The 13,721-nt window shown below is 44.8% G+C and overlaps 1 protein-coding gene across 2 annotated transcripts in view; it reads left to right on the forward strand.

The window, feature by feature from the left end:
* The window catches only part of IFT74 (intraflagellar transport 74), a 39,589-nt gene that overhangs the window by 13,544 nt on the left and 12,324 nt on the right, over nucleotides 1-13,721 (forward strand). Inside the window, exons 10-14 of one of the 2 annotated variants that reach the window (XM_032966311.2) lie at nucleotides 4,532-4,594; nucleotides 9,847-9,990; nucleotides 10,772-10,812; nucleotides 11,312-11,391; nucleotides 13,010-13,066. In XM_032966311.2, the coding sequence (XP_032822202.1) occupies nucleotides 4,532-4,594; nucleotides 9,847-9,990; nucleotides 10,772-10,812; nucleotides 11,312-11,391; nucleotides 13,010-13,066 (385 nt within the window). The remainder of the gene's footprint in view (nucleotides 1-4,531; nucleotides 4,595-9,846; nucleotides 9,991-10,771; nucleotides 10,813-11,311; nucleotides 11,392-13,009; nucleotides 13,067-13,721) is intronic. The other variant, XM_032966312.2, reaches the window with a different exon arrangement.

Consider the following 13,721-nt stretch of genomic DNA (forward strand, 5'->3'; position numbering starts at 1 on the left):
ACGCAAGGAAGCTGTTTGCAACAACAACTTTATCGAGGCACTGCAGCGCACCCGAAATGCCCTGCCGTGTTATCCTTACAAACATTCCCAGCTCTCCTTAAAGGCTAAACAACTTCATTTACTGCTGCTGGTATTTTTTTTATTTATAACTGCTGTCGCCAAACACAAAACTTTGGCTACTAAAATGAATTTAAGAATAGAATGCTGTAACCATGTGATTAAGGCAAAACACACTTTTAAAGTATGGTTTGGCATAGCCGAACTGTGGAGGAAAACTTTTGCTTTCAATAATACTGTGTAGTGTTGGCAGTTACCATCTGTGATACACAGAAAAAGTATCAATAACAACACATACTGCGGGTATACTTTGTGATGTTACCACTCTTTACTGACATTGGTATGGATACAGTGAGGGAAAAAAGTATTTGATCCCCTGCTGATTTTGTACGTTTGCCCACTGACAAAGAAATGATCAGTCTATAATTTTAATGGTAGGTTTATTTGAACAGTGAGAGACAGAATAACAGCAAAAAAAATCCAGAAAAGTGCATGTTAAAAATGTTATAAATTGATTTGCATTTTAATGAGGGAAATAAGTATTTGACCCCCTCTCAATCAGAAAGATTTCTGGCTCCCAGGTGTCTTTTATACAGGTAACGAGCTGAAATTAGGAGCACACTCTTAAAGGGAGTGCTCCTAATCTCAGCTTGTTACCTGTATAAAAGGCACCTGTCCACAGAAGCATTCAATCAATCAATCAGATTCTAAACTCTCCACCATGGCCAAGACCAAAGAGCTCTCCAAGGATGTCAGGGACAAGATTGTAGACCTACACAAGGCTGGAAAGGGCTACAAGACCATTGCCAAGCAGCTTGGTGAGAAGGTGACAACAGTTGGTGCGATTATTCGCAAATGGAAGAAACACAAAAGAACTGTCAATCTCCCTCGGCCTGGCGCTCCATGCAAGATCTCACCTCGTGGAGTTGCAATGATCATGAGAACGGTGAGGAATCAGCCCAGAACTACACGGGAGGATCTTGTCAATGATCTCAAGGCAGCTGGGACCATAGTCACCAAGAAAACAATTGGTAACACACTACGCCGTGAAGGACTGAAATCCTGCATCACCCGCAAGGTCCCCCTGCTCAAGAAAGCACATGTACATGCCCGTCTAAAGTTTGCCAATGAACATCTGAATTATTCAGAGGACAACTCGGTGAAAGTGTTGTGGTCAGATGAGACCAAAATGGAGCTCTTTGGCATCAACTCAACTCGCCGTGTTTGGAGGAGGAGGAATGCTGCCTATGACCCCAAGAAAACCATCCCCACCATCAAACATGGAGGTGGAAACATTATGCTTTGGGGGTGTTTTCTGCTAAGGGGACAGGACAACGTTACCGCATTAAAGGGACGATGGATGGGGCCATGTACCATCAAATCTTGGGTGAGAACCTCCTTCCCTAAGCCAGGGCATTGAAAATAGGTCGTGGATGGGTATTCCAGCATGACAATGACCCAAAACACACGGCCAAGGCAACAAAGGAGTGGCTCAAGAAGAAGCACATTAAGGTCCTGGAGTGGCCTAGCCAGTCTCCAGACCTTAATCCCATAGAAAATCTGTGGAGGGAGCTGAAGGTTTGAGTTGCCAAACGTCAGCCTCGAAACCTTAATGACTTGGAGAACATTTGCAAAGAGGAGTGGGACAAAATCCCTCCTGAGATGTGTGCAAACCTGGTGGCCAAATTCAAGAAACGTCTGACCTCTGTGATTGCCAACAAGGGTTTTGCCACCAAGTACTAAGTCATGTTTTGCAGAGGGGTCAAATACTTATTTCCCTCATTAAAATGCAAATCAATTTATAACATTTTTGACATGCGTTTTTCTGGATTTTTTGTTGTTATTTTGTCTCTCACTCTTCAAATAAACCTACCATAAAAATTATAGACTGATCATTTCTTTGTCAGTGGGCAAACGTACAAAATCAGCACGGGATCAAATATTTTTTTCCCTCACTGTAGATCGAGATGTCATCAACGCGTTCCACCCTCCACGCAGATCCCTCAGCTGCCGCACGGTCGACATACAGCGATTTCCAACATTTACCCTGACAGCCTACCACCATCTGGTGGTGTAAGTTGTTCCCCTTGATCACTAGGCTCGTGGAAAACTGAAACCAAACATGCGCATTCAACATATGTCCACACATTTTTTTTTATATGTTAGTCACAAGTATTCCTGTGTATTGTGAACAGAGTAGAAACGTGCATTTATATTATTTGGTTTAACATGTAGGCTTTCGCGACCAATATTATTCATAATAATGGTTTTTGGGTTGGATCGCGTTTATTTATAAATGTGTCGTAACCCTCCACCACCTGACACGGCCAATCAGCAAAAAAAGTGTCACGTTGACAAAAAGACAAATAATTCACTACTTTAGCCCACCGGTGTGTTGAAGAGTGAATCCACATTTACAGTTTGAGTACGACGTTTCGCTGGTAAATACATCCAGCATCATCGGGCAATTCGCCAGAATGGTAAAGCCCTCGCTTGCTCCCGGTTTTATATAGAGCAGCAGGGTGACGTCATCACTTAACTCATATCAGGTGCAGTGATTAGAGGCGGAGGGGGGGGTATTGTAATTATATAATCGATTAGTAATCAGTCATTGGTTATGATTAGTAATGAGTTGTAGATTAGTAATTCTTTAAATCAAAATGTAATGTGTATTATTGAATAATACGCTTCCAGGCCGCACTAAGCCTGTAGCTGTCAGAGCGATTAAAGTTATTCTTGTTCCTCTCAATTATTTGGCTGCTTTATATTTCCATGTGATAAGCCACTTCATTGGGCTATCATTTGTGGCCAGGTCGATTCTGAAAAATAGGTATATAGCTGGTAAAATTAAAATAGTTTATAGTTTAGTTTTATAGCCTCGGGCTTGGAATTTTGAAAGAATGGGTTTGCCGTGGCGTGCAGACAGGCGGGTGAGTTGTACACGAACTCTGCTGCACCCACAGGGTGGGGCATGTTTCACCACCCATGCATCACTCCCGCTGATAAACTTGCAGGAAAATGAGATGTGCCAACGTAGCCTTGGCTTTTCCTTTCATACATAATACAGTATTTGAACGGTGAGTGGTGGAATTACTAATTTCTTTGTTGGTGGTATACACCGCTGAGTGTAATAACGCTGCAAGGGAAGTGCGTTTTTTGTTGTTGCATTTAACGCGCTGGGAGAAAGCTCTCCGTGAACAGAGTTGGGTGGCTTGGGTATGGGCTGTGAAGAAAGTTGTAGCTGAAAGGAAGGTGCAGACAATGCGGTGGAAGGAAGCACTGAATATCTCTGTCCGACAGTAGAGGAGGAAAGAGTTCATCTCAGCAAACACTGAGGGGAAACCTTGGGGACAAAATTCCACACGGGCCTGCAAATCCTGCCTCTCGGCACCTTCCTCTCTCTGCCTGACCCCTGGCGAGGGCCACTTCCTCCCTCCGCCGCCATTATTTCCTGATCCACAGCTCACCAAGGCAAACGGGGCACTTGTGCCTCACGTGTGACCCATTAAGGCTGCCACGCATGTGAATTACGGCGGTTTGTGCCCTGCGTAAAACTGGCCTCGTGGCTCAGCGGTAAGGCGAGCGGCTCGCAACCGTTAGGTTGAGGATTTAAAATCCAGGTTGTGGGGTTGACTCAACTCGTCATCCATCCTTCCTGGATCAATAAAACAATAACGTTATGGATAGACTCACCCCTGCCAATGTAATGTTGAATTTATACCACTGGCTGAGGGCTGTAAACAGGAGATGAGCACCAATGCTTCAATGCTCACTTGAGCAGGAAATCACTTTGACTTGGCTTTATGTGTGGAACCATCGTGATTGTGTGCGTGAGTACGTGAGTAGAGTATCTCACATCCCGGTTTGCGTGCGCTGCTCCTTTTGTGGCTCTGCTTGTCTACCTTGTATTTATGACAGATTATAAACGTCGACACTAACAAATAAAATCAAACAAAGCTGAGAAGTGGTGAAGAAAGCATTGGACAGATACATGCTTGGAATTACACTAAAATACTGAGAGCTAGCACATTCATCAGATCAAACTCCAATCACATTGACACTTCAATAAAGTAAGCGTGGTTGGGCAGGACATGTTGCAAGAAGGGATGATGGCCGATGGGGACAAGGCTGGTGACAGAATGCCAGCTGAAGGAGGGAACCTCCCCCTAGAGGACGGCCAATCGAGTAGACGGAACGATATCAGCCCATGTGCGGGAGCAAGATGGGTTGTGGCATCACGGAACTGTGATGTGGAGAGGCTTCCTCCAGCAGTGGATAAAACATGTTTGATAATGATCACTGAGAATACTTGATTATTGTGATGGTTGAGATTTTGTATAATATTGTATTTTTGCACTTGAAGGCTTATGGTGTCGAGAAATAAAGAACTTAGAAGGCATAATAGCACAACGAGTTACAGTCGCGTGTACATGACGGGCTTAATGCTGATGTGCTTTATGTTTGTTTCTTGCAGGAGCTTGAGGCCAAACAGCAAGAGTTGGATGACCTCTCTGCGAAGAAAGCATCTTTAGAAGCGGTTAGTTATTCACCTTGACCACTTGGCACCTTGTAACTCTTGTACCTGCCCGGTGTAGACGTAATTCTTACCGTGTCACCGCAACGTGCCCACAGTGAGTACAGTAGTGGCCAACGCACAATTGTTAGCGCGCTCTAATCTTACGGAGGAAAACTTATGCGTATCTTATGCGCATTTGTTGTTTTCTCTTGTTGAGTACGAATGTTCAGGTAACGTTACCAACAAGTATGTGTGTGTATATCCTTTATTTAATCCAGGTGAGCACCCACTGATTTATCCTGACTAACTATCACGCACATGAGACAATCCTCTACACTAAACTGCTTCCGTTCCTCCTTTAAAACAACCCATCTCTTCTCCCTTGCCCATGTATGTGTAATGTAGCACTCAGAGACGCCGTCTTGCTTAAGTTATATATTTATTATACAGTACAGTCCACTCGACTCGATGGCATGTTATCAGGTGGATGCAGGTTGACTATATACAGCTGGGTGACTCTATGTAGCTGCTACACGACGTTCACTATATAGCTGACTGACTGCTATATAGGAGCCGTCGATGTCATAACCACGGCGAAGATATATCACTTCTTCCCGAGCCTTCCAAGACGATGAGGGCGATCCACCGTGATGACAGCGACGACTGTCCGGACTACGATTCCCCAGAGCCGCCTCGAGCCTCCCTCCGCGCTGTATTTATTTCCCCTCGGCTCTGCCATGCCCCTTATCCCAACTCTCTCCTTTGCCTCACGATAACACCCCGGGGGTTCCATCTTTACCCCCGCGTTGACTCCTCAGCCAGTCACCTCACTTGACCCTGCCTGTCCTCATCGCTGCAATCATTATTTACGGCCACTAGGCCCCGTACTGTCCTTACATATGTATGTTGAACTTTCTTTCGCATTGTACGTAGCCAGTGATGCTAATCGGAAGTTACTGCTACTCCCTAACCCCCACCCCCCAGCTACGACCAGTCCTACCCCAACACCTATCACTTACTCCTACCCCTATAACTACCACAACCCCTGTCACTACCCCAACCCCTATCACCCCTAACCCCTATTACTACCCCAACCACTATCACTTTCCCCTACCGGTATTACTACCCCAACTCCTATAATTTACCCCTACCCCTATTACTACCCCAACCCCTATCACTTTCCCCTACCCATATCACTACCCCAACCCCTATCACTTACCCCTACCCCTATTACTACCCCAACCCCTATCACTTAACCCTCCCCCTATAACTACCCCAACCCCTGTCACTACCCCTATCACTACCCATACCCCTATCATTTACCCCTCCCCCTATAACTACCCCAACCCCTGTCACTTACCCCTACCCCTATTACTACCCCAACCCCTATCACTTACCCCTCCCCCTATAAGTACCCCAACCCCTATCACTTACCCCTAACCCCTATTACTACCCCAACCACTATCACTTTCCCCTACCGCTATTACTACCCCAACTCCTATAATTTACCCCTACCCCTATTACTACCCCAACCCCTATCACTTTCCCCTACCCATATCACTACCCCAACCCCTATCACTTACCCCTACCCCTATTACTACCCCAACCCCTATCACTTACCCCTCCCCCTATAACTACCCCAACCCCTGTCACTACCCCTATCACTACCCATACCCCTATCACTTACCCCTCCCCCTATAACTACCCCAACCACTATCACTTTCCCCTACCCATATCATTACCCCAACCCCTATCACTTACCCCTACCCCTATTACTACCCCAACCCCTATCACTTTCCCCTACCCATATCATTACCCCAACCCCTATCACTTACCCCTACTCCTATTACTACCCCAACCCCTATCACTTTCCCCTACCCATATCACTACCCCAACCCCTGTCACTACCCCTATCACTACCCATACCCCTATCACTTACCCCTCCCCCTATAACTACCCCAACCCCTATCACTTTCCCCTACCCATATCTACCCCAACCCCTATCACTTACCCCTACCCCTATTACTACCCCAACCCCTATCACTTACCCCTCCCCCTATAACTACCCCAACCCCTGTCACTACCCCTATCACTACCCATACCCCTATCACTTACCCCTCCCCCTATAACTACCCCAACCCCTGTCACTACCCCTATCACTACCCATACCCCAACCCCTCCTCAAAGCACTCCCACATATTCTACTGTCACCATAACTACATCACTTTTAATCACCCCACTCTTTATTGCAAGCACTATCTTATCTACAATTGTATAATTCTTGTAAAGTGCCTTGGAATAAGGCGCAGTATAAATCTATGTAAGATAAGATTAGTAGGTTACTCTTCCGTGAACGTCACTTGTTGATTCTGCCAACAATGTTCAGGACTCTGGATGACTTTCATGTCATCCACACTGTTAAAATACTCCGACAGATCACGACAACTCATCCTGATCACCCACCCACTCGCTTGCTCACTCATAACAACATTCCTCGGCTCGTTAGGGATTCTGAGTGTTTCACTTTCTCAATTATGTCCTAAAATGCAGCTATTTGTACAGGATTTCCTTGTAACATAAGATTTAAAAACCCAATTTGTTGTCTGATTGGATCAATCTGCAAATATTAACAGCTTTTTTCATAGTTCATTTCATTGGAATTTCGAGAGTAGTCATTGATATTATTATTATCAGCTTTCTATTTCCCTTATATTTGATCTATATTTGTGAGTGTAGTTTTATTTGTATGTCCAGCGCTTTGAGATACTTCAATATGAAGGCGCTTTATAAAATGGAGGTTATTATTTTTCTTTCTGCTTCTTACCTCATGCTACTTAACTTTGGCATTCCCTCCCATCATCTATTTTCCCCCAAGTTCTTATAATTCAAGAACCTTGTTGTCTCTTACCTATAATAACTTTGACGGTCCCGTTTGTTGTTGGCTGCTTGACACTGTGGGCCTTTCGGCCTGTTGTCAGCAACCACTCATCCCGTTTCAACAAACGGTAAATAAAATGGCACATTGTAATTCAAGCTAACCCCCAGAGGAAGGGTTGGTCGGTTACCTACAGAACGTAGTCAATAGCAACGGGTAAGTATATCCGAGTAACCTACTCCAAGCTGGGTTTACCAACCCTCAGTGAGGCAGAGGTCGCTTACTCTCGTGCTGTTGGGTGTAAAATCAGCAATAGACAGCGCAGAGACTTGATATGTCTTATTGCACCCAACATTTGGAAGTCACATTATCTCCTTTGCGAACTTCTACCAGCCCACCCTGCAGGGACCTGTTATTGAGGTCTATTAGCCACGAGATGGCTTCAGCAGAAAGTTCGTGTCGTTTTTCTACTTCTTCATTGCAGGAGAGCAGGCGACAGTGGTTTACGATATGGTGCATAGTTTTGGTTGCATATCCACAGTCGCGCGACTGTGGATTGTCTTTAATATTACATTCATGAAGGAGATGTGCAACATCGGCCTGGAGATGTTCTGGTGCGGTTGATGGTTTACCAGCTGCTTCGAAGAATGTCAAAGCCATAACATAGTAATTTTAATGGACATTTAAATGTGGATTTGACTATAGATTTTGTGGTATCGTCTCAGTATATATTTTTTTACACAGTTGCTCAGCACAGGTCCCGAAGGCCCAAAACATCAAGCGGCCCACCAGCAACAAACAGCACTTGTGGAAGTTGTGAAAGATCTATAAGAGTGTAACACGTTTCTTGAATTGAGCAATATTATTATAACTATTGTGAATAGCTTGGGGAATTGAGCCGACATTGGGAGGGGATTCCAAAGTGGGAGCAGTGTGAGGGCCGGAGCAGAAATGCCTTTAAAAACAAACCCAGTGTGTACTTCTTCGTATCGACAATGGAAGGAAACAGTCACAATTTAGGAGATTGCAATGATGGGCAAAGTTATTCTCATTGAGAATTAAGTGCGAACCGGAATGCAAAACCAGTCCAGACTAGAAATAAAAATGTAACTTATTTATGAAAAAGAGCCGAAACCTACTTTGATAGATATTTATGAGGTTCTGTATACGTGTTCAAAATTGTTAAACGTCTTTTCAAGTCCCATCACCACAGTCATGTGTTTTTTCCAGTATAAACGGGGCTGTTGTGGAGAGAGTAGAGGATTTCCCATACCTGGACAGTGTGCTTATGATCAGCTCCGTTTTCACTTCGAATCAATCGGGATCGCATCTTTTCATTTCCTATGTAATGCTGTGTGGAAGCTCCCTGGCCTATTGCTCCATACGAGGCTCAGGGTCTTCTCAGCCACAGTTATTCCCTCTCTTCTTATGTTAGAAAAATGTGGACTACTTTAGAGGAACAGCTTGCAACATTCAGGCTGGCCTACCTGCGATTCATCCTGGGTTTAACCAGGCCGGATTGTCTGAGGAGCTCACAAACCTTTGAAAGGTCTTGACATCAGTGAGCTCCTCCAGCAGGCGAGGCTGCATTGGTTGGGTCATGTCGCCCACTTGCCCAGCCATCCCAAGCCCAAGCAGCTTCTGTTTGATCAGATAGGGGGTGCTAAATAGGCGCGACACACGATGTGGGGCTGATTAGACTTGTGCCGATGACTGGTATCAGCGTTGTCGAGATCAGCCTCTCTGAAGGAGGCTTGTTTGTGGAGGGCACTAATGGGCAGTTGGAAGATTCGCCCTCCAACAACAGCGGGGGGCAAAGGAGTGACGTTCAACGAATGGAGCGCCAGGGGTCTAAAACACAGCAAGTTGGCACAGGAGGGAGCACAGGTGGTGCAGTCATAACTCCTCCGTCTGTACCTTGACCTGCCAAGGAGCCTTCCACACTCCACGCAACAGCCTCACAGTGCACCTAGTCTGGCAAAGGCGCTGTGCTCATGTCACCACCACTTGGTGGTGAATAGCTGCTGTTGTAGTATGAGTCCATATATCTGATGTCTGTGTGTGAGACAGAATGGGGAGTGGTAATGCAATGGTTTTCATGCTGCGCTACGAACCCGATAACCAGAGTTCGATTCCTGCTCGTGGCCAACACCAGTGACGATTATCTGAATAAGTTCTGGGCCTCCCCTAGGTTGCCTCGGCCTCAAATGAGTACTTGGTGCGATGTGTTAACATCACCACTGGGGAGACAAAGACGGCCGGACATGGTGATGGCCACCTACTCCTTTGTGTGCTTGTGCCGGCCTTCATAGGTGCTACTCGCAACAGTACTTGCCCGAACAGTCTATTAAGGCAAAGAGTATACGGGGGATCTTTGCCTTTGTTTTTTGTGTGACAGAGCATGGCAAACACCCCCCTGAAGTTGGAGTGCGTGGCGTTGTACGGGAAGCTGCGGGAGGTGGAGGCGAAGCGCAATCAGATGCAGGCCGAGGATCAGGCCATGCTGACCCCCGAGGAGGAGAGAGAGCGACTGCTCAAGCAGGTGCGGTTCATTGAGCATTAATTAATTAATTATCTGTATTTGCGTGTGTGCTCGCTGACAGCACGTGCCGCAACAGTCTGTTAAGGCTATATGGGGGATCTTTGTCTGTGTGTAACCAAAGCCAAAGTCTGAGTGATTTATTTCTCAAATGAACATTGAGGTGCCCCTCTCTCGTTTACAGCCCTGAGCCAGTGGTGGAAATTCCACGTTCCTATGATGGGGATGAGTCTGTATAGGACAACCGCTGGTGACTTCCCCAAAGTGGTGCTAATTTTATAGACCCTGGAGGGAGGGATGATGGGCTGAGTCAACAGCCCAACCAGGAATTGAACTCGCAACCTCCTGAATTGAACCACCTGGCCGCAGAGAGAGTAACAAATCAATGTCTGCACAATGATGCTAATACTGTTTTTGTATTTATTATATAATTTTGCATCGAACTAAGACCCACATCCCAATAGACAGGGTCCTTGCCTATAAACATCTACCAGTTCACCAATCATTGACTCGTTTAAGCAAGTCCGACTGCGGATGAGACTTTGCATGTCAAACACTGCATGTCAAAACCGGTCCAGAGTTTGCTTCTATTAAAATGAAACTTTAAAAATATGTACTCTGAGAAAATCATGTGGCAGAGGGGACCTGTGTAATGAAAGTCTTATTTTCTCTATGGCGAGACAAATGTGGAAAGGAGGAGATGTATATTGTGTGATTATTTTGAATGTAGTTTGTCAGGTAATGAAAGTTTATTTTATTATGTGATCAATGTGTCATTTGTCAGGTTAAGGAAGACAACCAAGAAATAGCCAGCATGGACAGACAGTAAGAGCAGTTTCCTTTCATCAGGGGTTCGTGCTGTTGAACTTGTTCGGCAATATCTAAACAAGAGTAACCACTTCTCCAGCGCAACGTTTCACTTGCAACAACAACAATCATAGTCATATAATGGACTGGTATATGACTGATGGACTTAGCAGTGTAACAATTCATCGATTTGAATCGAGAATCTTGCACCCCATTGTATGGATTGCACTGTGGTTGAAAGTACATATGTATATTCTGGGATTTCTGTAAATTGTATGCCGATTGTAACAATTATGCTAATGGTGGAAACTAGGTGGAACATATGAGATGGCTAATATAAAGGAGGCAATACAAATAAGATATTTATAAAAAGGTTATTGAATTGCTTCCCAAATTGTTTCAAATTCATCTGATCGTACCGCAGTGAATGATGCATGCCCTGCAATGTCCGCAGTGCGCGCTGAATTTTTCGACAAAATTGTACTCTATTGTAAAAAATGAATTTCACATGCGTCAGGTTGTCAGAAGTGAAGGAAAAAATCGGCCACCTGAATGAGGAGATTGGGCAATTGGAGAATGACATGGAGGAACACCAGGGTAAAGAACACTACAGCAGTGGCACCTGCACACACACACATGCGTTGCATGTCACTCGTGGTTATCCAAGGGCAGATTACCTGGGTTTGCGGATTAACCGTGCTTGAAAATAAATAATTAACATCCCTGTGCAAGAACTGGTCTCCTTATTAGCCCACTCCTCACTCGTCGCGGGTGAAGTGGCCGGCAGTGCTAATGGGACCACAAGCATTTCGGCCAAGTAAACTGCTAACTTGAAGAAATATAAAACGTATTTTTTATTATTATTATTATGCTTGTTTACCCAGGAAAACCTCAAGAATATTTTTTCAGGAGGGTCCAGCCAAGTATTTGCTTGTGGTGTACAGTACATCACAATCTGTTTATTCATTTATTTGTTGTAAATTTATTTCATTCATGTTTTCCGACACACGGTAGCATTTCTAACAATAAACATATCGCCCCGGGGTTGCAGATTGTGTGCATCCTTAATTATAGAGCCTATTGTTTGAATTTCGACAGTGTTGGCTGGGTTATTTTCTTTTTTTTTATAAACAAGAAGAAGGGTGGGGAGACAGAGGGAGGGATGGGGTGTAAAGGGGTCAAGCACTAACTTATGGGGGGAGCGTGACGACGCGCTGTGCCGAGGTTGGGTGTCCCCGGGACACTGGGCCTGCATGTCCCAGACGTAGAGAGGGGGTTTGAAAGGGACTTGATCTCTGTTTTACGTACTTAAACGATACATATACTTGATAGCAAACACTTAAACACGTTTTGGAATAATCCCTGTTTTTGTTTATCTGGGTAACTCCCCCCCCTTACACTCCTCTCGTTGCCCCGAATAGTTCAGAGTTGAAGATGATTCCCGTCCGATGTTTTCCTTTCATATTTTTGTGTTTCTGTCTATCCCACAAGAGCTCTACATTTTAACCTCTCTTTGCATGGTTTTGTCTTTTCATTCCTAACCAATGTAGAAGGTAAGATTCTTTGTCAAACTCCTTCCTTTTTAATATTCCTCCGGTTTGATGAAAAAAAAACAATCAATTGGCACATTTGCTCATGATGTGACAACTTCATATGATTGGCTCTGTCAGGTGCTGGAGGGTTATTCTTACAGAAATGTATATTGTATCTACATAATGTGACCCAAAATAAGAATAATTTAAATGCGCACAGTATTCACTCTCTCGTAAGGAGAGCGACTCAGAAGCGCGAGGAACCGCAGACAAAGCGGGAAGGCAGCCAATGCCGTAAGCCGGTGCCAACAGTTTCCGAAGCTTTGCGGTCCCCTATATATATTAGGTGTTATCGCCCAATTAATGAGCGAGAGGAAACCGGAGAGCCAGGAGAAAACCCACAAGTGCAAGGGAAAAACATTATCCCGTACAGACAACAGGTGGGGTCCACATTTTTGTTGTAGTGCATTCTTCTGGCAAGCAAGGGTTACAAGCTGCCTCCATAGTGGCCTGGATTACAAGCCACTTGCATAGCCATCACCGCCCAACTAAAAGAAACCAGTTATGAATCAAGGTGCTTTCAATTGAATATTAATGATCGGGTAGTGAAACAAATGCTTTCTGTGCTTTTACATTTAAATTTCCCATTTACATATGTGTCGGTGTGTGTGTTTTTTTATATAAAGGTGAACGCAATCAGAAGTATAAAGAGCTTAAGAAGAGGGAAGAAAGCATGGATGGTAAGTTGTGAATATCTGGCTTAGAGGAATCTATCCTTGTACTTTTCCTGTCTGATGAGCGGGCATGTTTATAGCCATTTAGATCCATAATAGAGGTTTTTGGGTTAGATCGCGTAAATTTACTTAGAGTCGCCACTGTAATATTTTGAGCAATGTTCCCATGTATATTACAAATTACTTTGCTTTATCAAATATGGAAAATATGCCGCTTGTGAATAGGTCATATCCCTGAATTTTCTGGGATACGAATCGCTCACGGGTGTCAGGCGGAGAGGCCCCCACGTCCCTCTGGACCTGGCTGTACGTGCGACTCCTCTCTGCTCGAGTGTTTTCTGTCCGTGGGCTGCATGAAGCGCTCATGTGTGTTTTCTTATTTTGGAAGGTGCTATCTTTGGGGGGGGGGGGGGGTTCTTTTGAAAGTGCGATTCTTGTAAAATAAGTAAAAAAAATAAGTGTTTTTTCCTCTCCCCTCGTCTACTTCCTCTTTACAGCCCTGAGCCAGTGGTGGAAATTCCACATCCAAATGGCAGGGGGCGAGTCTGTCCATAAAACAAGCGCCGGTGACGTCCCCCATGCAGTGGTAGTAATTTTATCGACCCCATGGGGTGTGATGGGTTGAGTCAACCCCCTCCCTAACCAGGATTTGAACTTGAAG

Source organism: Petromyzon marinus, chromosome 35 (genome assembly GCF_048934315.1).
Source record: "Petromyzon marinus isolate PM22_M1 ecotype Great Lakes invasive population chromosome 35, UKy_Petmar_22M1.pri1.0, whole genome shotgun sequence".
Taxonomy (NCBI): domain Eukaryota; kingdom Metazoa; phylum Chordata; class Hyperoartia; order Petromyzontiformes; family Petromyzontidae; genus Petromyzon; species Petromyzon marinus.